Source organism: Coregonus lavaretus, assembly GCF_964263955.1.
Source record: "Coregonus lavaretus genome assembly, chromosome: 16".
In the NCBI taxonomy this organism is placed as follows: domain Eukaryota; kingdom Metazoa; phylum Chordata; class Actinopteri; order Salmoniformes; family Salmonidae; genus Coregonus; species Coregonus lavaretus.
The window spans coordinates 22,026,930-22,047,728 of NC_140003.1; the positions used below are offsets into that span (position 1 = coordinate 22,026,930).

Here is a 20,799-nt window from a genome sequence, read left to right on the forward strand (position 1 = left end):
CCCCGAGAGCATCTGGTCAGAGGGGTGGTGGCACAGGAATCCTCATCTCTCCCAAGTGGACATTCTCAATTTTTCCCCTAACCCATCTGTCTATCTCCTCATTTGAATTCCATGCTGTCACAGTCACTAGCCCATTTAAGCTTAATATCCTTGTCATCTATCGCCCTCCAGGTTCCCTTGGAGAGTTCATCAATGAGCTTGACGCCTTGATAAGTTCCTTTCCTGAGGATGGCTCACCCCTCACAGTTTTGGGGGATTTCAACCTCCCTATGTCTACATTTGACTCATTTCTCTCTGCTTCCTTCTTTCCACTCCTCTCCGCTTTTGACCTCACCCTCTCACCGTCCCCCCCTACTCACAAGGCAGGCAATACGCTTGACCTCATCTTTACTAGATGCTGCTCTTCTACTAATCTCACTGCAACTCCCCTCCATGTCTCCGACCACTACTTTGTATCCTTTTCTCTCTCGCTCTCCTCCAACACTACTCACTCTGCCCCTACACAGATGGTAATGCGCCGCCGCAACCTTCGCTCTCTCTCTCCCACTACTCTCTCCTCTTCCATCCTATCATCTCTTCCCTCTGCTCAATCCTTCTCCCTCCAATCTCCTGATTCTGCCTCCTCAACCCTCCTCTCCTCCCTTTCTGCATCCTTTGACTCTCTGTGTCCCCTATCCTCCCGGCCGGCTCGGTCCTCCCCTCCAGCTCCGTGGCTTGATGACTCATTGCGAGCTCACAGAACAGAGCTCCGGGCAGCGGAGCGGAAATGGAAGAAAACTAAACTCCCTGCCGACCTGGCATCTTTTCACTCCCTCCTCTCTACATTTTCTTCATCTGTTTCTGCTGCTAAGGCCACTTTCTACCACTCTAAATTCCAAGCATCTGCCTCTAACCCTAGGAAGCTCTTTGCCACATTCTCCTCCCTGCTGAATCCCCCCCCCCCCCTCCTCTCTCTCTGTGGATGACTTCGTCAACCACTTTGAAAAGAAGGTTGACGACATCCGATCCTCATTTGTTAAGTCTAATGACACTGCTGGTCCTGCTCACACTGCCCTACCCTATGCTTTGACTTCTTTCTCCCCTCTCTCTCCAGATAAAATCTTGCGACTTGTGACTGCAGGCCGCCCAACAACCTGCCCGCTTGACCCCATCCCCTCCTCTCTTCTCCAGACCATCTCCGGTGACCTTCTCCCCTACCTCACCTCGCTGATCAACTCATCCTTGACCGCTGGCTATGTCCCTTCCGTCTTCAAGAGAGCGAGAGTTGCACCCCTTCTCAAAAAACCAACACTCGATCCCACTGATGTCAACAACTACAGACCAGTATCCCTTCTTTCTTTTCTTTCCAAAACTATTGAGCGTGCCGTCTTTAGCCAACTCTCTTGCTATCTCTCTCAGAATGACCTTCTTGATCCAAACCAGTCAGGTTTCAGGACTGGTCATTCAACTGAGACTGCTCTTCTCTGTGTCACGGAGGCTCTCCGCACTGGTAAAGCTAACTCTCTCTCCTCTGCTCTTGTCCTTCTAGACCTGTCTGCTGCCTTTGATACTGTGAACCATCAGATCCTCCTCTCCACCCTCTCCGAGCTGGGCATCTCCGGCGCGGCTCACTCCTGGATCGCGTCCTACCTGACCGGTCGCTCCTACCAAGTGGCGTGGCGAGAAGCTGTCTCCGCACCACGTGCTATCACCACTGGTGTCCCCCAGGGCTCAGTTCTAGGCCCTCTCCTATTCTCCCTATACACCAAGTCACTTGGCTCTGTCATATCCTCACATGGCCTCTCCTATCATTGCTACGCTGACGATACACAACTAATCTTCTCCTTTCCCCCTTCTGATAACCAGGTGGCGAATCGCATCTCTGCATGTCTGGCAGACATATCAGTATGGATGACGGATCACCACCTCAAGCTGAACCTTGGCAAGACGGAGCTGCTCTTCCTCCCGGGGAAGGACTGCCCGTTCCATGATCTCGCCATCACGGTTGACAACTCCGTTGTGTCCTCCTCCCAGAGTGCGAAGAGCCTTGGCGTGACCCTGGACAACACCCTGTCGTTCTCCGCTAACATCAAGGCGGTGACCCGATCCTGCAGGTTCATGCTCTACAACATTCGGAGAGTACGACCCTGCCTTACACAGGAAGCGGCACAGGTCCTAATCCAGGCACTTGTCATCTCCCGTCTGGATTACTGCAACTCGCTGTTGGCTGGGCTCCCTGCCTGTGCCATTAAACCCCTACAACTCATCCAGAATGCCGCAGCCCGTCTGGTGTTCAACCTTCCCAAGTTCTCTCACGTCACCCCGCTCCTCCGCACACTCCACTGGCTTCCAGTTGAAGCTCGCATCTGTTACAAGACCATGGTGCTTGCCTATGGAGCTGTGAGGGGATCGGCACCTCTGTACCTTCAGGCTCTGATCAGTCCCTACACCCAAACGAGGGCATTGCGTTCATCCACCTCTGGCCTGCTGGCTCCCCTTCCTCTGCGGAAGCATAGTTCCCGCTCAGCCCAGTCAAAACTGTTCGCTGCTCTGGCACCCCAATGGTGGAACAAGCTCCCTCACGACGCCAGGACAGCGGAGTCACTCACCACCTTCCGGAGACATTTGAAACCCCACCTCTTTAAGGAATACCTGGGATAGGATAAAGTAATCCTTCTACCCCCCTAAAAAAAAAAAAAAAAGATATTGTAAAGTGGTTATCCCACTGGCTATAGGGTGAATGCACCTATTTGTAAGTCGCTCTGGATAAGAGCGTCTGCTAAATGACGTAAATGTAAATGTAAATGTAAATAAGTTATTGGGAAAACTCAACACATTTAGATTGTTAGTGTGTGTGTTGGAAGTGTATATGTCTTTGAGTTGGAAGTTTGTGTGAATATCTGTGTGTGTATTTCAGTGACCTAGCCCCGTCCGCTAAAGAATGTAATATTCATAGAGCTGTGTGTGTGTGTGTGTGTGTGTGTGTGTGTGTGTGTGTGTGTGTGTGTGTGTGTGTGTGTGTGTGTGTGTGTGTGTGTGTGTGTGTGTGTGTGTGTTGCTGTGAGACTAATATGGGCAGCAGCTGGAGTGCAGGGAGAGTGTGCAGCCCAGGGTTCTGTCAGCGGTGTGTGGGGGTTAGAGAGGCCAGGGACGGGGTGTGTGAGTGTGTGTGAGACCCAGTCCAACTCCTCACAGGGCGAGAGACCAAGCAGCTGCTGTGTAATCCAATTAAAAGTACGGAGTGTAGCCCAATAGCCCTTATAACGGGTCTTACTAATCACCCCAAACAGGTACCCCAAAGTACCCTAAACAATCGTTTGGAGTACTTTGGGGTACCTGTTGGGGTTGTTTGGGGTGATTAGTAGAACCCCTTATAACTAAATAATGACTTGCTGTCCAGCAAAACACACACACAGTTATAACCCACAGCCCATCATCTGCAGTTTGCCAATATCAGCCATCTTGGATTATTCTTCAAGGCTCAATAGCTGCTTTGCCCCGGATCCATGTCTGCCCGATATCTCACCGTCTCCCTCTCTCTTTCTCTCTCTACCCTCTTGTTCACACAGCCAGCCTAGCAAAGCAAACAGAGACTACAGACTAGAGTATATTTCTCACACTTTTTACTTGTGGGTTTGACATGGAACACAAAACAATGTAATTGAGATGTGCAGAAAGAGAGACCCTGCAATTAAACCTACAGGCCACTGGGGGCACTGTCACCATATCCATGTATAATGTAATGGAATCACTGTATAGAGGCCCTCAAACTGAAGGGGAATGCTAATATCTGGTGTCTGATTGAAATTGCCGTAGCACACTGGCACAGGCATGTACACTGTAGAAGCATACATCTGCAAACAGAGTAATGATATATAGGATATGCTGATAAGATCAGAGATATGGATTCTGAGTGACTGCAGTAGAGAGTTGTCTCTGGAGAGTAAGTCAACAGCACTTCCCCATGCCTCTCCGCTATGCTCTGCTACCAAAACAAATGGGATAATTAGGGTCTCAATCCCCCTGCAAATCATTGTGACCGGCTGGCCAATTCCCTATCCCTAATTTGGCACCCAACATCAGAACTGGGGGAGATAATTTCCTGGCATTACCTGGAATCATTCTTAAGGCATCCTGAGCTGCCTGGAGGCAAGAACACAGATACAGCCCCTTCCCTCATCAACTAGGGTTATACAGCAAGAGAGAGGAGGAAGAAAGAGAGTAAAAAAATATAAATATAAAGTTGTCCTGTCCCCTTAGCAGAAAAACACCCCCAAAGCATAATGTTTCCACCTCCATGTTTGACGGTGGGGATGGTGTTCTTGGTGTCATAGGCAGCATTCCTCCTCCTCCAAACACGGCGAGTTGAGTTGATGCCAAAGACCTCGATTTTGGTCTTGTTGTTATTAGTTGTTGTTATTAGTCCCATCCTTCAGCTCCATTCAACACCTCCCATCTATCTCGTAACACCATCCAAATTGGATTTCTATTTGCCATATATTTTTCAACTGTACTGTGATAAAGTTCTGAACCTTTCTATTCTCATTGTTTCTACAGATGAGAGATGTTTGTAGGGTTGAGTGAGGCTGTCAGTGGATCAGTATTTAGCTCAATGTTTGATGGCGGACAGCACTGCACGTGTGAGATAATGGGAGACTGCACATGTGAGATAATGGGAGAGAGAGAGAGAGAGAGAGAGAGAGAGAGAGAGAGAGAGAGAGAGAGAGAGAGAGAGAGAGAGAGAGAGAGAGAGAGAGAGAGAGAGAGAGAGAGAGAGAGAGAGAGAGAGAGAGAGAGAGAGATTAAGGAGCCAGTGACTTCATGTTATTAGAACACCCCTACGGTTAGAGCTTAACCACATAGCCCTCAAGTGTCTCTGTATACACACATCATACACACATACTGTATGCACACGTCCGTAATGCAGGGAAATGCAGGCCCAAAGACTCGGTTATGAAAGTATACTGAACAAAAATAGAAACGCAACATACAACAATTTCAAAGATTTTACTGAGTTACAGTTCATATAAGGAAATCAGTCAATTGAAATAAATAAATTAGGCCCTAATCTATGGATTTCACATGTCTGTGCAGGGGTGCACCCACTGGGAAGCCAGGCCCAGCCAATCAGAATGAGTTTTTCCCCACAAAATGGCTTTATTACAGAAATAAATATTTCTCAGCACACCCCTGTCCACACCCCCTCAGACGATCCCGCAGGTGAAGAAGCAAATTCTCTAAAACAACGTTGGAGGTAGCTTATGGTGGAGAAATTAACATTAAATTATTGTCAGCATGCCAATTGCGCGCTCCCTCAAAACTTGAGACATCTGTGGCATTGTGTTGTGTGACAAAATTGCACATTTTAGAATGGCCTTTTATTGTCCCCAGCACAAGGTGCACCTGTGTAATGATCATGCTGTTTAATCAGCTTCTTGATATGCCACACCTGTCAGGTGGATGGATTATCTTGGCGAAGGACAAATGCTCACTAACAGGGATTTAAACAAATGTGTGCACAGAATTTGAGCATATGGAACATTTCTGGGATTTTTGATTTCAGCTCATGAAACATGGGACCAACACTTTACATGTTGCGTTTATATTTTTGTTCAGTGTAAATAAATAAACCAAATCTGCTTCCCAAGCAGTTCAGACAGCCAGACGGGTTCCCCCTCTGTTGCATCAAATGGTCCTTGACAAAGCGTTAGTTAAAAATTCATATCATGTGTAAAAAGGAGGCCTGGGTCATGCAGTCCATGTATTGAATACATATTTCATGCAGTGTTTGCAAACTAAGTTGTGATTAACATTCCGTGAGTTATAGGTAATTCTGGGCAGGCTTGTACCAGCAGCAGCAAAGTGGATGCTTCAAAACTGTTATTTCATTTATTCGCCAATTTTGATTGGCTGTTTAAATCTTACACGGCCTTCACGGGTCACTGTCCCAACACTGATTATTAATGTCTAGACTAAACTAGCTAGGGGTGTTGCAATTAGTTTATTATTAACATGTAGGCCTACTTATGAATGTTGGACAAATACAGGCACGCACACACACACACACGCACACACACACACACTCACACAAACATCCCCCCCCCCACACACACTCATCAAGGGAATAACAAGAAGAGAACACTGTGGCTTTCCACCTTGTTGTTTCTCATGACAACCTTTCAACTGCCATTTTAAAAACCTAATTTCTCACTTGTCACCATCTGAAGTACAGCGCTTTGATTTAAGAGCCTGGACAATACTAAGGGGGCTGTTGCCAGGAGCACCTCAGAGCCGCGCTGCACTGGCGCTACTGTTCATACGTATTCATTCATCCAGTCAACAGTTGCCCAGAGCACAAGTGGATCGCTCAATTTACAATTTGATGAGATTGGGGATGGTGGCTTTTCTCATTGACATTCATATTATGGCCTTGGCTTGCCTCAGGGTTAGGTGGTGAATGCTGCCTGACTAGGGTTACATAAACACAGAGATTGGCTGTACACAGGAGCCAACTCTTAGATGTAACGGCCTTCTACTCCAATCTTTATATCAAAGAGCAAAGGGAGCTCTGACAAATAACAAGATGCAGGTTCTTTGATTCGGGATGTACAGGCAAATTGCAAAGTAGGGATAGACAACATTTTCCAACAAACATGGGTTTCATCACAGGTGGCTCAGAGTCTCTGGCATAGCTGGACCACTGAACTATTGTGCTTCATTTGCACTCTGCATAGTGAAAAGGGACAGTTCACACAGTGACTCAACTCCCATGTCCCTCAGAACTAACAGTAAGAGACAAGACCCTCATGAAAAAAAAAGACAAGAACAAAAAGAGGAGAGACAGAGCAGTGAGTGGTATGACAGGGAACGTTAGAGACACCAATTACTCCAGTACAGCCATGTCTGAACCTCTGTCACACTAAGGTGTCTGTAAAGAGGAGAGACAGAGCAGTGAGCGGTATCACAGGGAACGTTAGAGACATCAATTACTCCAGTACAGCCATATCTGAAACCTCTATAAGACTAAGGTGTCTATAAAGAGGAGAGACAGAGCAGTGAGCGGTATCACAGGGAACATTAGAGACATCAATTACTCCAGTACAGCCATGTCTGAACCTCTGTCACACTAAGGTGTCTGTAAAGAGGAGAGAGAGAGCAGTGAGCGGTATCACAGGGAACGTTAGAGACATCAATTACTCCAGTACAGCCATGTCTGAACCTCTGTCACACGAAGGTGTCTGTAATGAGGAGAGAGAGAGAGAGAGGGGTAGAGAGCGAGAGGGGAGAGGTAGAGAGAGAGAGGGGAGAGTTAGAGAGAAAGGGAGAGAGGGGGAGAGGTAGAGAGAACAAGCGAGATGAAGAGAGATAGAGAGAGGGGGATGGAGGGAGAGGGGGAGGGAGTGAGAGAAAGGGGGAGAGAGAGGGGAGGGAGAGAGGGATAGAAAGAGGGGGCGAGAGAAACAGAGATAGAGGTAGATAAAAATAGACAAAGATAGAAAGAGAGGGGGGGGCATCAGAAAGAGAGAAAAGCAGGAGAGAAAGAAAAAGAGAGAGATCTGGACGATGATCAATGTAATCAGCAGGTCTGGCTTTTTAATATGGGAACTGTAAAACGTAATCAAAGTAAACAAGTAGACGCTGATTGTTTATAAAGAAACCAATGTCTTAATTAGTCATTAAGGACATGTATTTCTATTGTTAAAACGGTTACTCTGCTATCTTGTCAATATAATAGATAATCTTTGGTCTCTCCTAGTTGCCATTAATGTTAGTGTAGCATAGCATAGTATCGCTATGTTGTTGACATTGTGACCCACAGGTTGTCCACTGGAAGAAGGAAATATATTGTTTAGCAATAAACTCAGGTAGCTGATTCCTGTGCAGTCGTCCATCAGTTAGTGAATGGAACCAGAAGAATTGAACCAGCAGGAGATGTTATATGAGCTTTCAAGGAAGTGAGAAGAGAATTGGAAGCTTTCCAGGAAACGATTAAGAGAATGATTAAGAGAACGCAATGTATTTCCTCATTGACTGATGAGTAGGCTGATCCCTGACGGGCTGATCACTTTGAACAGTACTTAAAGTGGAACTGACGGCATTTTAGCAACATGAAATCTTCTTAAAATCTGTTCATATACACCCCCAGGAAGAATGTGACACTTTTTCTGATAAGCGAGCACTTAGATATGGTCATTTTCACATTTTCATAAATTCTTAGAGTGTTTGGGAATGACGTATGGTAAGGCATTTGTGAAAATTCTATAGCAATATAGAGTGGGAAAGCGGCCTTGCGTTTGGACAATTAATAGGTACTGCAGTAATTAAAACCTAATAAAAACATCTGTCTTGTCCAAGACCAGAGTCTACACAGACTGGTGCGCTATAGCCAATCAGAGCTACAGTAGGCCTTTATACAAACAATACATTTTCCACATGGGCCTGCCATCAATCACTTTGAACTGGACTGTGTGTTTACAGGCAGTTGCAACAGCGCAACTTTAGATCATTAGAATGCATTCGCCAAATGTCACAAAATACACCTGAATGGATTTCTGCAAATATGTAAACACCACGGGAGTCCTCTTACATTTGGGAACTTCACAGTCCTATTGATCAAACAACCATGAAAAGGTAGAATCTCTCTCCTTCAGTTATGCACATCAATAACAACAAGATCAACAACTACTGCTAGCCAGAGCAAGATGAGCTAAAATCTAACGAAGGAACATTAGATAATGTCACGTTCGTTGAGTACAGGATTGGACCAAGGTGCAGCGTGGAATGCATACATGTTTATTCACTAAGTTAACACACGAAAAACAACAAAAGCAACGTAACGTGAAGCTCACAATGGCTACACACAAACAAGCCAAACAAGAGTAAAGATCCCACAACATAGGTAGGCAAAATGGCTACCTAAGTATGATCCCCAATCAGAGACAACGATCGACAGCTGCCTCTGATTGGGAACCACACCCGGCCAACATAGATCTAGAAAACATAGAATCTATACATAGAAATTCACACCCTGACCAAACCAACCAAAGAAAACCGGGCTCTCAAGACCAGGGCGTGACAGATAAACCCTCTCAAACTTTTTCAGCTGGTTGGCCGTCAAAATTGCACTGATAAACGTCCTTCTGCAGCTTGCCTGCCAATGCATGCTTGTCCCAACCAAGCACCCAAGCTAACTGGCTAAAGTTGGATAGCTTGCTAGCTAGCTACTTCCAGACACAAATGAGAGAACACCTCACTCTGACCATTTTACTCGCCGTAGCAGAGCTGGTTAGGCTGTTTACATGTTATCTAGAGCGTTCGTGATTAACTATTACTTTTTTTGCCTACGTTTACTGACACCGGTCATATTCAGCAGGTGTTGCATGTTCGTAAATTCATCAGTGCTCTGAAATCTGAGTAAATAAATTTGCGAACGCAAAATATATGCTAACTGGATAACAGTCATTGAAGTTCTTGCTAGCTAACCAAATGACACCTGCATCTCTAGCTGTGTATAGCCACCGAAAAACAATATGAGGGGAAAAGGTCAGTCACTCACCCACTCCTCCAATGGCATGACATGACATCCTACTAGCACCTAGCTAGCTAGCTATCTAGCTAACGTTAGGCTCCGGGTTTTTAGCTTGCTACATAAATAGATACGCTAGCCTATTAGCTACGTTATGCCTGACTTGTGATCATTGCCCTTGCTAGTTTGATTGTATTGACATTCCCAGCCTTAGTTACATTTTTCAGTTTTTGTCCAAAGTATTGAGTCATTGAAACTGAAACAGTGCATCCCGAATGGAGGCAGCAAACAATGTACCAGGCCAGCTGTGATTTACAACCTGATTGCAATATTTTTTGGACTACCAAGAAATATATTGGTGAATTATATTAATCATGCATTGAACTGCCTCCATCTATTCTGCCAACAATGCCTTAGTGTATGTCATTGAATGATGAGTCAAATAGAACCTATTTTTAAAACCTCTTATAAAGTTGGTCTTGTAGCATAAACTGGGAATTTTATATTTTTGACTGATATTATGATTGTTTGTTTGTTTCATATCTGCAAAGTAGTTAAATCACTGTCAGTTCCACTTACCCCTACACACTCAAATGTGTACACACACACACACACACACAGTTTCTCTCTCTCTCCCATGTACAGACTTGTTGCCTGATCAGTGTTGTACTGTGCTGGCTAAATCATTGAGGGCCATCTGGCTGTCCTCCAGAGGCTGTGAGTGTTCAGTGTGCCCCCAGGGAGTCTTAGCCCAGGCAGCCCATATAGGCCTAATGCTCCAACCACACTGAGCCCAAATGGCACCCTATTATCTGTATAGTGGACTACTTTTCCCCTCCCCTATACATCAAAAGTAGTGCACTCTAGGGTGTCATTTTGGATGCACCCTGGGAGATATGAGGAGACCACACAACCCCAACCGGCTTACACTGAGGGATGGGCTAACCTCATTGGCTCCAACAGATCAGAGCTGCCAGCTATGCTTTACTGTCCACTATGCCTCCCTCTCTCCAGTTTTTGACTATCTAGCTGACTGTGCAACTTTCCATCTCCTTTTTCTCGCTCTCGATCTTGCTCAGTCCCTCTCACACACACACGCACAAACTCTCTCTCACACACACACACACACACACACACACACGCACTCTCTCTCCATCTCCATACACATACATTCATCATCACCCCCTTCCCACACATAGTCTGGTGTGTTGACATCCTATTTATGTTCATGTCTCAGTGATTTGATTCAATTTTACATTTTTAAAAACATTTTTAGTCATTTAGCAGACGCTCTTATCCAGAGTGACTTACAGTTAGTAAGTCTTCTCCCCACACTTCATTACAGCAGTCAAATCAACTGAGTGCCTCCATCGAACATCTACCATCTACACAGCACATAGAGTACACAGCAGAACACAGCAATCTCCCCTCCAGAACCATTACACCATGAAATATTTACACAAGCAGCTCCCAGAGGAGCACTGCGATTGATGGATCAATATGAATAACCGGGCAGAAAGCAATAAACACTCAAGGGGAATATTTGTCCATCTCGATTGCCGCGGGCTCCAATTGAAAAGGTGACTAGAATAGAGAAGGGACAGATCAAATGTTCTATTCAACCTAACACACACACCCAAAGAGACAGGCACACAGGATTCAGAGCGTGAAACTAGACATACACACACACACACTCACAGATACAAAGACAGAGAAACACACACACACACACGCACACACTCCCTCTCCCGCATCTCCACAATAAGAGACCAGACACATCAACACAACAAATGGAGGTTCAAGTCGGAGCATGTTTGTCCCCGCATGAGGCATTGTTAGTGACAGAAAACCAAATCTGTTCTGGCTTTTACATGAAACTCTAATGAGAGAACAGGACATTTTGGCATGTCTGTCTACAGTATATTGGGCCATCCCCTCATGTCTCTCTTACTCAGTCTGTCTGTAGTTATGGGTTGCTGCCACAGCTCTTTCTCTTGGTTTTCCTGGAGCACAATGATGTCCCAATACGAGGCTGATGATTCCCTGCTACTTACGAAGACAAAAGTTGTTGGAATGAAAATGAACCTGAAACTCAGATGAGCCGGGCTGATAATGAATCATTTCAGAGCTATACAACATGTCCCTTGTGTCATCTTCTCAGTTTTATAACCCCCACTCTCTCTTCTTTCTCCTTCCCTCTTCACCTCTCTCTCCCTCGACCTCCCTCTCCCTTCCTCTATTCCTCCCCTCCCTCTCTCTCCCCCCTCTACTACAGACAGTAATTTTGTCCTGGGTAACGCCCAGGTACAGTCCCTCTACCCCATAGTCTACTGTTCTGATGGCTTCTGTGAGCTGACCGGCTACGCCCGCGCCGAACTGATGCAGAAGAGCTGCGCGTGTCATTTCCTGTACGGGCCAGAGACCAGCGACCAGCTGACGGCGAAGATCCAGGGGGCGTTGGACGACAGGGGGGAATTTAAGAGTGAGCTGCTGTTCTACAAGAAGGGAGGTGAGAGACTCAGAGACAGGGGGTGCCCCTAGGGCTCTGGTCAAAACTAGTGCACTACATAGGAAATAGGGGGCCATTTCAGACCACCCAGAGAGACAGAGAGACCGAGCTGGTGTTCTACAGACTCAAGCCTCGTTTATACCTGGTGCTAGCATGCGTTCTTGTCCTGATCTTATCCACATTATGATTGTGCCCACATTGTAGCCATTGCATCTACACATGGTAGTAAAATTTCTCTTATCTGTCCACTGTGTCCGCATTGTGACCAAATATCATGGTCCCTCCATGTATGCAAATTATTATATGTATTTATTTATTTTAAGACACATATTGATGCCATAAGTCAATGGTGACACCTGTCAATTATTTTAGCGGGTGGAATAATGATGATTTAAATGGTTTCACTGTCCAGATCCGTCTACACTTGTAAGATATCCAGACACAACACATCTGACTACCTCCAGAGGTGGTCAGGAAGATCTGATGGTAATCAGATCACAATGCATCTTTTAATCATCTAAACCTGCCAAAAAATGTGGGTATAAATCAGAATGTGGATCAGGAAAAAAGGACACTTGTTAGAACCAGGTATAAACGGCGATTAAAGCCCCCAGGCAGTCTTTTACATTTTATTTTTAAATCATCACTCTATGTCTAATAAATCACTATGTGTGTTTATTTCAAAATGATTTCCCTGAGCCTCCTTTTGCCATTTAAATGTTCAGTCTGATCGTGTGGGCGTGTTGATAAAAAAGGAAATATATTTACATACACAGCCCTGATTGACAGATAGTATCGTCTAGACTAAAGCCTACCCTGCTTACCCCTTCAAAGTAGGAGGATACAGGGCATTCAGAAAGTATTGAGACCCCTTTACTTTTTCCACATTTTGTTATGTTACAGCCTTATTCTAAAATGGATAAAATTAAATAAATGTCCTCGTCAATCTACACACAATACCCCATAATGACAAAGCGAAAACAGGTTTTTATAAATTTTTGCAAATGTATAAAAAAAATTAAACAGAAATATGTTATTTACACAAGTATTCAGACCCTTTGCTATGAGACTCAAAATTGAGCTCAGGTGCATCTTGTTTCCATTGATCTTCCTTGAGATGTTTCTACAACTTGATTGGAGTCCACCTGTGGTAAATTCAATTGATTGGACATGATTTTGAAAGGCACACACCTGTCTATATAAGGTCCCACAGTTGACAGTGCATGTCAGAGCAAAAACCAAGCCATGAGGTCGAAGGAATTGTCAGTTGAGCTCCGAGACAGGATTGGGTCGAGGCACAGATCTGGGGAAGGGTACCAAAAAAATTATGCAGTATTGAAGGTCCCCAAGAACACAGTGGCCTCCATCATTCTTAAATGGAAGAAGTTTGGAACCACTAAGACTCTTCCTAGAGCTGGCCGCCCTGCCAAACTGAGCAAACAGGGGAGAAGGGCCTTGATCTGACAGAGCGCCAGAGTTCCTATGTGGAGATGGGAGAACCTTCCAGAAGGACAACCATCTCTGCAGCACTCCACCAATCAGGCCTTTATGGTAGTGGCCAGACGGAAGCCACTCCTCAGTAAAAGGCACATGACAGCCCGCTTGGAGTTTGCCAAAAGGCACCTAAAGGACTCTCAGACCATGAGAAACAAGATTCTCTGGTCTGATGAAACCAACATTGAACTCTTTGGCCTGAATGCCAAGCGTCACGTCTGGAGGAAACCTGGCACCATCCCTACGGTGAAGCATGGTGGTTGCAGCATCATGCTGTGGGGATGTTTTTCAGCGGCAGTGACTGGGAGACTAGTCAGGATCAAGGGAAAGATGAACAGAGCAAAGTACAGAGAGATCCTTGATGAAAACCTGCTCCAGAGCACTCAGAACCTCAGACTGGGAATGGATTTTTATTTGGATTTCATGTAATGGACATACACAAAATAGTCCAAATTGGTGAAGTGAAATGAAAAAAATAACTTGTTTCAAAAAATGCAAAAAATAAATAACGGAAAAGTGGTGCGTGCACATGTATTCACCCCCTTTGCTATGAAGCCCCTAAGTAAGATCTGGTGCAACCAATTACCTTCAGAAGTCACATAAGTAGTTAAATAAAGTCCACCTGTGTGCAATCTAAGTGTCACATGATCTGTCACATGATCTCAGTATATATACACCTGTTCTGAAAGGCCTCAGAGTCTGCAACACCACTAAGCAAGGGGCACCACCATTCAAGCAGCACCAAGAAGACCAAGGAGCTCTCCAAACAGGTCAGGGAAAAAGTTGTGGAGAAGTACAGATCAGGGTGGGGTTATAAAAACATATCAGAAACTTTGAACATCTCACGGCGCACCATTAAATCCATTATAAAAAAATTGAAAGAATATGGCACCACAACAACCTTGGCAAGAGAGGGCCGCACACTAAAACTCACGGACCAGGCAAGGAGGGCATTAATCAGAGAGGCAACAAAGAGACTAAAGATAACCCTGAAGGAGCTGCAAAGCTCCACAGCAGAGATTGGAGTATCTGTCCATTGGACCACTTTAAGCCGCACACTCCACAGAGCTGGGCTTTACGGAAGAGTGGCCAGAAAAAAAGCCATTGCTTTAAGAAAAAAATAAGCAAACACGTTTGGTGTTCGCCAAAAGCCATGTGGGAGACTCCTCAAACATATGGAAGAAGGTACTCTGGTCAGATGAGTCTAAAATTAAGCTTTTTGGCCATCAAGGAAAACACTATGTCTGTGATGACATCCAATGACATGGTGACATCTTTTGTTGATTTCACACTGAATTCACGTTAGTTGACAACTCAACCAAATGTAAATCAAAACTAGGCAATGAACTGACGTCTGTGCCCAGTGGGAGAGATTGATGAGACAGATCGAGGCAAGAAGGAACTGGTCCATAGCAGAGATAATATTTGAGGAGAAGGACAAAAGGACAAAACTGACATTGAAGAGAAGACCGAGTGGTTTTAGACGAGAAAGGTAGAAGGCTAGCTTGGCTGGGTAGAGAGCTAGACGGCTGTTACTGGAAGATATAAGCCTTGAACAAAGAGAAGCACAGCAAATACCAAATACAAATTGATTCAAGCATTATTGGCCCTGCATATGCATACATTTGCATTTTACAGCCTTCTGGGGCAGGGAAATAAAATAATAAACACATTTAGTAAAGTTTTGTGAGTTCCTTCATTAAGGCCTGGGACTGAAAGCGTTTAAAGATGAAGAGATCATATAAAAACTGAAGAAGCGTTTGTGTGTGTGTGTGTACATGTGTGTGAGAGTGTATGCTTGTGTTCTCACATCCCTCCTGTATCCCCATGTATTAACACAACACAACCTGAGCCTCCAGAACAATTCAAGGGTTATTAAAGACATGCTTCGGAACTTTGGTGACTAGTAAGTATTTTTTAAACCTCCCACTTTGGGCTGGATGTGTTAATGTGTAGTTCATACATGCATAATCTATAAGCAGAATTACTGTCTTATCTCAATTAGCCACGAAATTCCTAGTTTGAAAGCAACTGTTTTCTAGAATCTGTGCAGCACCATTTTACCTACATTTTCTCCCACGTGGGCTAGCCCCCTAGCAATTTGAATTTCAGACAATGAGTTTCAGCCCCTCGCCATTTGAGTGACAGCTAGCAAGATACACACTCAGCAGAGCGAGAGAGAGAGAAAGCAATGACGTGGTGCACATACTGTATCTGCACATATTTGACGTAGTGTGCAATTTTCGGGGACCACTTTTGACTCGTGAAGCTACTTTCAGAACTACTGACAATTTTTTTTACAAAAGTACCAGAGAATCTCTTTAAGCCTTGTCCCTCATCCTTTAGTTCATGTCCATATTCACACAGTATGTTGAACACCATGTAATCCAGCTTTCATCTAAATATACACCCAATTGAGACAAAGAGAACACAGTGTTAACCATAACAGCCATGTAATAGGACTCTGTCTCTATGAATATGAGGCTCTTTTATCTTGATCATATCCATTTATGAACAACCACAACATGTCCACCACCATGTCACACTGTTATATGACTTTGTCAAGCTTGTTTTTGATGTTCCAGTTGTAGCACTGACAGACAGGTGGAGTGGTATGAAATATATAAAAATACAAGAAAATAAATAAAATGTATAGAAGTTGCCACGTGTAATCTGATTTAAACCATGAATACACTCTAAACCAAAACCTCAGAAAACAAATGAATTGGGTACAAATGCATTGGCTATGGTGCACGCAATGTGTTTCGACTATATCTGTCTTCTTCAGGCAGTTGAAGCACTGAAAGGTCTGACTTGTTCAAATCTACAAAGACACAGATTCATGATGGCTGTTAAGTGTTGCTGATCGCATTTGATTAGAAACCCTCACATTCACTTAGTGAGGCATCAAATCAAATGAAATCATGGTACACGTGGATGTATTGTGAGCCAGTTGGTTTTGTAGTGTAGGGACCAGTTGTGTTAGATTCAAGGAGAATAGTTATTCCCTGTGGTTTCAGTCCGTAGAGGATGTAATCGGTGTATGGACAGCTGTGTGCTTCTGGTAGGTCTGCTTCTCATCCATGCTGAACGCTGTGGTGCTCAATATACTCTCAATGTTGTGCTTATCATAACAGGTTGGATATTGCCTGCCAGCACATTCATGCTCCTTCATATAGTTGATGGAGATTGATTAGTCAAATTAAATAATATTAATCTTCATAATCATTTTCTTCATCACCATCATTGTTGTCATCATCATCGTCATCACCATCATCATCAACACCTGTTTTTAACCACAGCTTTCAGACAATGTCAAACCCTTCACCTTGGCTGAGAGTTGGGTGTATTAAGTGTAACCGTGATCTGTAGTCGGGTCACAGTGTGAGGAGAGAGACTCACAGACCTGTATGACCTGGGTCCGTCTCTTCTCACATCACACCTCTACACATTATCTCTTCTATCACTCTCCTACCTGCCTGCCAAACAACTGGGAGGATATAGCATGCCACACATCTCTCACTGCCAGGCACAACACTCCATACAGTATGATAAAGAAAGGATGATTGAAGTGCTGTGTGGATGTACATGAATACAGTATGGATGACATCAATTGAATAGAGAATAGCAAACTATTTCTCCAGTCCGCTTCGTGACCAATCTCAGATAAAGCTGTACATTTGTTTTTTTTAGCTTATTTGTTTTCATGCCAAGCTCATTTCACTTTCTGAATGACCAAATTAGAGCTACGCTTCCTAAAATGAAAAAGCTTTTATTAAATAAAGACATCCTGCATGCAACTCTCTCTATCTCATCAGTAATATCTCTCTAAAAGAGGAGCTCTGGGCTTTGACTCAGGGTGCAGAATGTAAGGCACACACACAAACACTACACATAAAGTGAGGTAGTGAGATGTTGTTTTCTGGGTTTTGCTGATATTGTAACATATTAGGACTAGAGCATTCAGTATAAATAGCTTTTCTATATTTCCAATTTAAATCAGCGTGTTCGCTGGGTTTTATAGGGAGGCAGTGGGATGGCAGGAGCTTTTCAAATTTCTGTAGACAGCTGGAGACGATCTGATTAGCTAGAGGAATGGAGTGTGTATTAAAATGATGTGTGTGTGTGTACATCATTATCAGTATCATCCTTATATGTATCTGTTTTTGTACCAATCTGCCACTATAAATATTTAACTGATTCACTGTCTCTTCCTACCAGTATGTGTCTCTGATCTCTGTCTCTCTGTGTTCCAGGTACCCAGTTCTGGTGTCTGCTGGACATCGTGCCAATTAAGAATGAGAAGGGAGAGGTGGTGCTGTTTCTGGTGTCCCACAAGGACATCACTGACAACAAGAAGGACCAGGACCCAGAGCAAGGCCCAGAGACTGGTGAGTTACCCTGGGTTAGACGAGGACCCAGAGCAAGGCCTAGAGACTGGTGAGTTACCCTGGGTTAGACCAGGACCCAGAGCAAAGCCCAGAGACTGGTGAGTTACCCTGGGTTAGACCAGGACCCAGAGCAAAGCCCAGAGACTGGTGAGTTACCCTGGGTTAGACCAGGACCCAGAGCAAGGCCCAGAGACTGGTGAGTTACCCTGGGTTAGACCAGGACCCAGAGCAAAGCCCAGAGACTGGTGAGTTACCCTGGGTTAGACCAAGACCCAGACAGACCAGGACCCAGAGCAATTCCCAGAGACTGGTGAGTTACCCTGGGTTAGAAGCTAAGTTAACCTGGGTTAGAGACTGGTGAGTTAAAATTGGGGTGGAGGCTGATTTAACCTGGGTTAGACTCTGAATTAACTTGACTTAGATTCTGAGTTAACATGGGTTAAAGTCAGAATTAACCTGGGTTAATTTGGGAGGGAGTAGAGAGACGAGATAGAGAGTGAGAGAAAGAGAGAAAGACAGAGAGAGAGAGAGAGAGAGAGAGAGAGAGAGAGAGAGAGAGAGAGAGAGAGAGAGAGAGAAACAGAGCGAGAGAGAGACAGAGACAGAGAGAAACAGAGCGAGAGAGAGACAGAGACAGGGAAAGAGAGAGAGACAGAGAGAAACAGAGAGAGAGACAGAGACAGGGAAAGAGAGAGAGACAGAGAGAAACAGAGCGAGAGAGAGACAGAGACAGGGAAAGAGAGAGAGACAGAGAGAAACAGAGCGAGAGAGAGACAGAGACAGGGAAAGAGAGAGAGACAGAGAGAAACAGAGAGAGAGAGCCAGAGACAGGGAAAGAGTGGCGCAGTGGTCTAAGGCACTGCATCGCAGTGCTAGCTGTGCCACTAGAGATCCTGGTTCGAATCCAGGCTCTGTCGTAGCAGGCCGTGACCGGGAGACCCATTGGGCGGCGCACAATTCGTCCAGGGTAGGGGAGGGAATGGCCGGCAGGGATGTAGCTCAGTTGGTAGAGCATGCCGTTTGCAACGCCAGGGTTGTGGGTTTGATTCCCACGGGGGGCCAGTATGAAAAAATAATATTATGTATGCACTCACTAACTGTAAGTCGCTCTGGATAAGAGCGTCTGCTAAATGACTAAAATGAAAGAGAGACACAGAGACAGGGAAAGAGAGAAACTCTGACATTGCCACTCTCTGTGACTGTTATGATGCAAATCTTATTTGGCTACAGAGGACACAGCTTTATTCTGCTTTTTTCAGCTTCAGTTTTGACCCAGACACCACACAGGATTATTACATTTTTTCACTGTGAATTACAGAGTGAAATGACACCATGGGAGATAGAGTTGACAAATAGGCATGGAGGAAGGGATAGAGGGAGGGATGGAGGGAGAGAGAGAGGTGTTCATGTTTTTTGTTCAGTGATTTATCACGAAGATGTAATGACTGTAACCTTTAAAGAGCTTCATCAGCATACATGTTTTACACTGTTATAAGAATTAGTGTGTAACACTGGAGGGAGGGAGGGAGGGAGGGAGGGAGGGAGGGAGGGAGACTTGGCTATTCTGTCTGGTTGGTTTAAACTCTGAAAATAGTTTTGACATTTCCATACAATCCCTATCTACTACTCTAGGGAATGAGAACATTACATTTTGTGTGGACCCTCGTGGCAGTACAGGTGTCCTCAGGGCCGGCTCCAGGCATAAGCGACATAAGCGGTCACTTAGAGCCCCTGGCTAGTCGGGGTTTCAACTTGGAACATGACGTCTCTTGGCCACATGAAACCAGTTGTGTCTGGTTTGGGTAGTGAGTCACTGTGCCAAAATAGCTGCACGGATTTTCAAGCATATCATCTTAAAATGACCCTACCAATCAGGGCTTTCAAGTTATGGAGTTTGTTTTTTGGAAATAAGACACAGACAGGTGGTGAAGCTTCAAACTTCTTATGACATTGCCAAGGCCTGTAGCTTTCAAATGATATGTCACTTTCTATTTTCTGATTAATCTTCTTTTGGGGGTGACCCCCCAAACTCACAGAGCCCTGTTCAGGGCCCAAAACAACCGCTCAGCGTTTAACAGGTTAAATGTGTCAAATAAAATAAAATGTATACAAAATAATTCATTAAAGGATTCATGAATTCAACGACATTCTCTCTGTCCCCAGATGAGGAGACAGGTCTGGAAGTGCACAAGGTCACCCGTCCCCCAGGCTTCAACACCAACCGCAGACGCAGCCGGGCCGTACTCTACCACCTGTCTGGACACCTGCAGAAACAGGACAAAAGCAAGATCAAGCTCAACAACGTGAGTTGCCCTGAGTCACACACACACACACACGTGCGCGCACACACACACACACACACACACAAACAAACACAAACACACACACATACAGATGTAGGATCTTAATTTGAGCCAGTTTGCTACAGCAGGAAAATAATCCTGCAGCAACAGGAAATGTGAATTATTATGTGGATTATAATTAATGGAAAATAATTAGGGTAAATCAAGTCTGACATTTTAAAGTGGAAATTACAAACGTTAGAAGCCTTTTGAAACCTTGAATAGACTACAAGTTTGCATTTTTTGCTGTACAGGAAAGTTCTCATCAACAAAAGAGTGATCAAATTAAGATCCTACATCTGTACACGCACACGCCTTGCCTTGACAGCTAAATGTCCAGCCACATCTCAAGGAGCGCTACAATGACATTGAGTAAGCCTGCTTTGAGGACAATCCTGAACAACACATAGATATCGAATAGATTAACCTTGTAGCTTCAGACCATGCCCATCCAACCCACAGTGTACAGTGTCTTCAGTCCAAAGCCCAGGGTCAAGTTCACAGGATTTACAATGATAGTCATGTTGCTGAGTTTTCATTCCAGGATTAAACTGAGTT

At 44.6% G+C, this 20,799-nt stretch overlaps 1 protein-coding gene across 1 annotated transcript in view; it reads left to right on the forward strand.

Moving 5' to 3' along the window:
- The window catches only part of LOC311144057 (voltage-gated delayed rectifier potassium channel KCNH8-like), a gene marked incomplete at its 3' end in the record, with an annotated part of 201,314 nt that overhangs the window by 125,905 nt on the left and 54,610 nt on the right, over positions 1 to 20,799 (forward strand). The window contains exons 2-4 of the mRNA XM_084179997.1: positions 11,781 to 12,014; positions 17,765 to 17,899; positions 20,063 to 20,202. Coding sequence (XP_084036123.1) covers positions 11,781 to 12,014; positions 17,765 to 17,899; positions 20,063 to 20,202 — 509 coding nt within the window. The remainder of the gene's footprint in view (positions 1 to 11,780; positions 12,015 to 17,764; positions 17,900 to 20,062; positions 20,203 to 20,799) is intronic.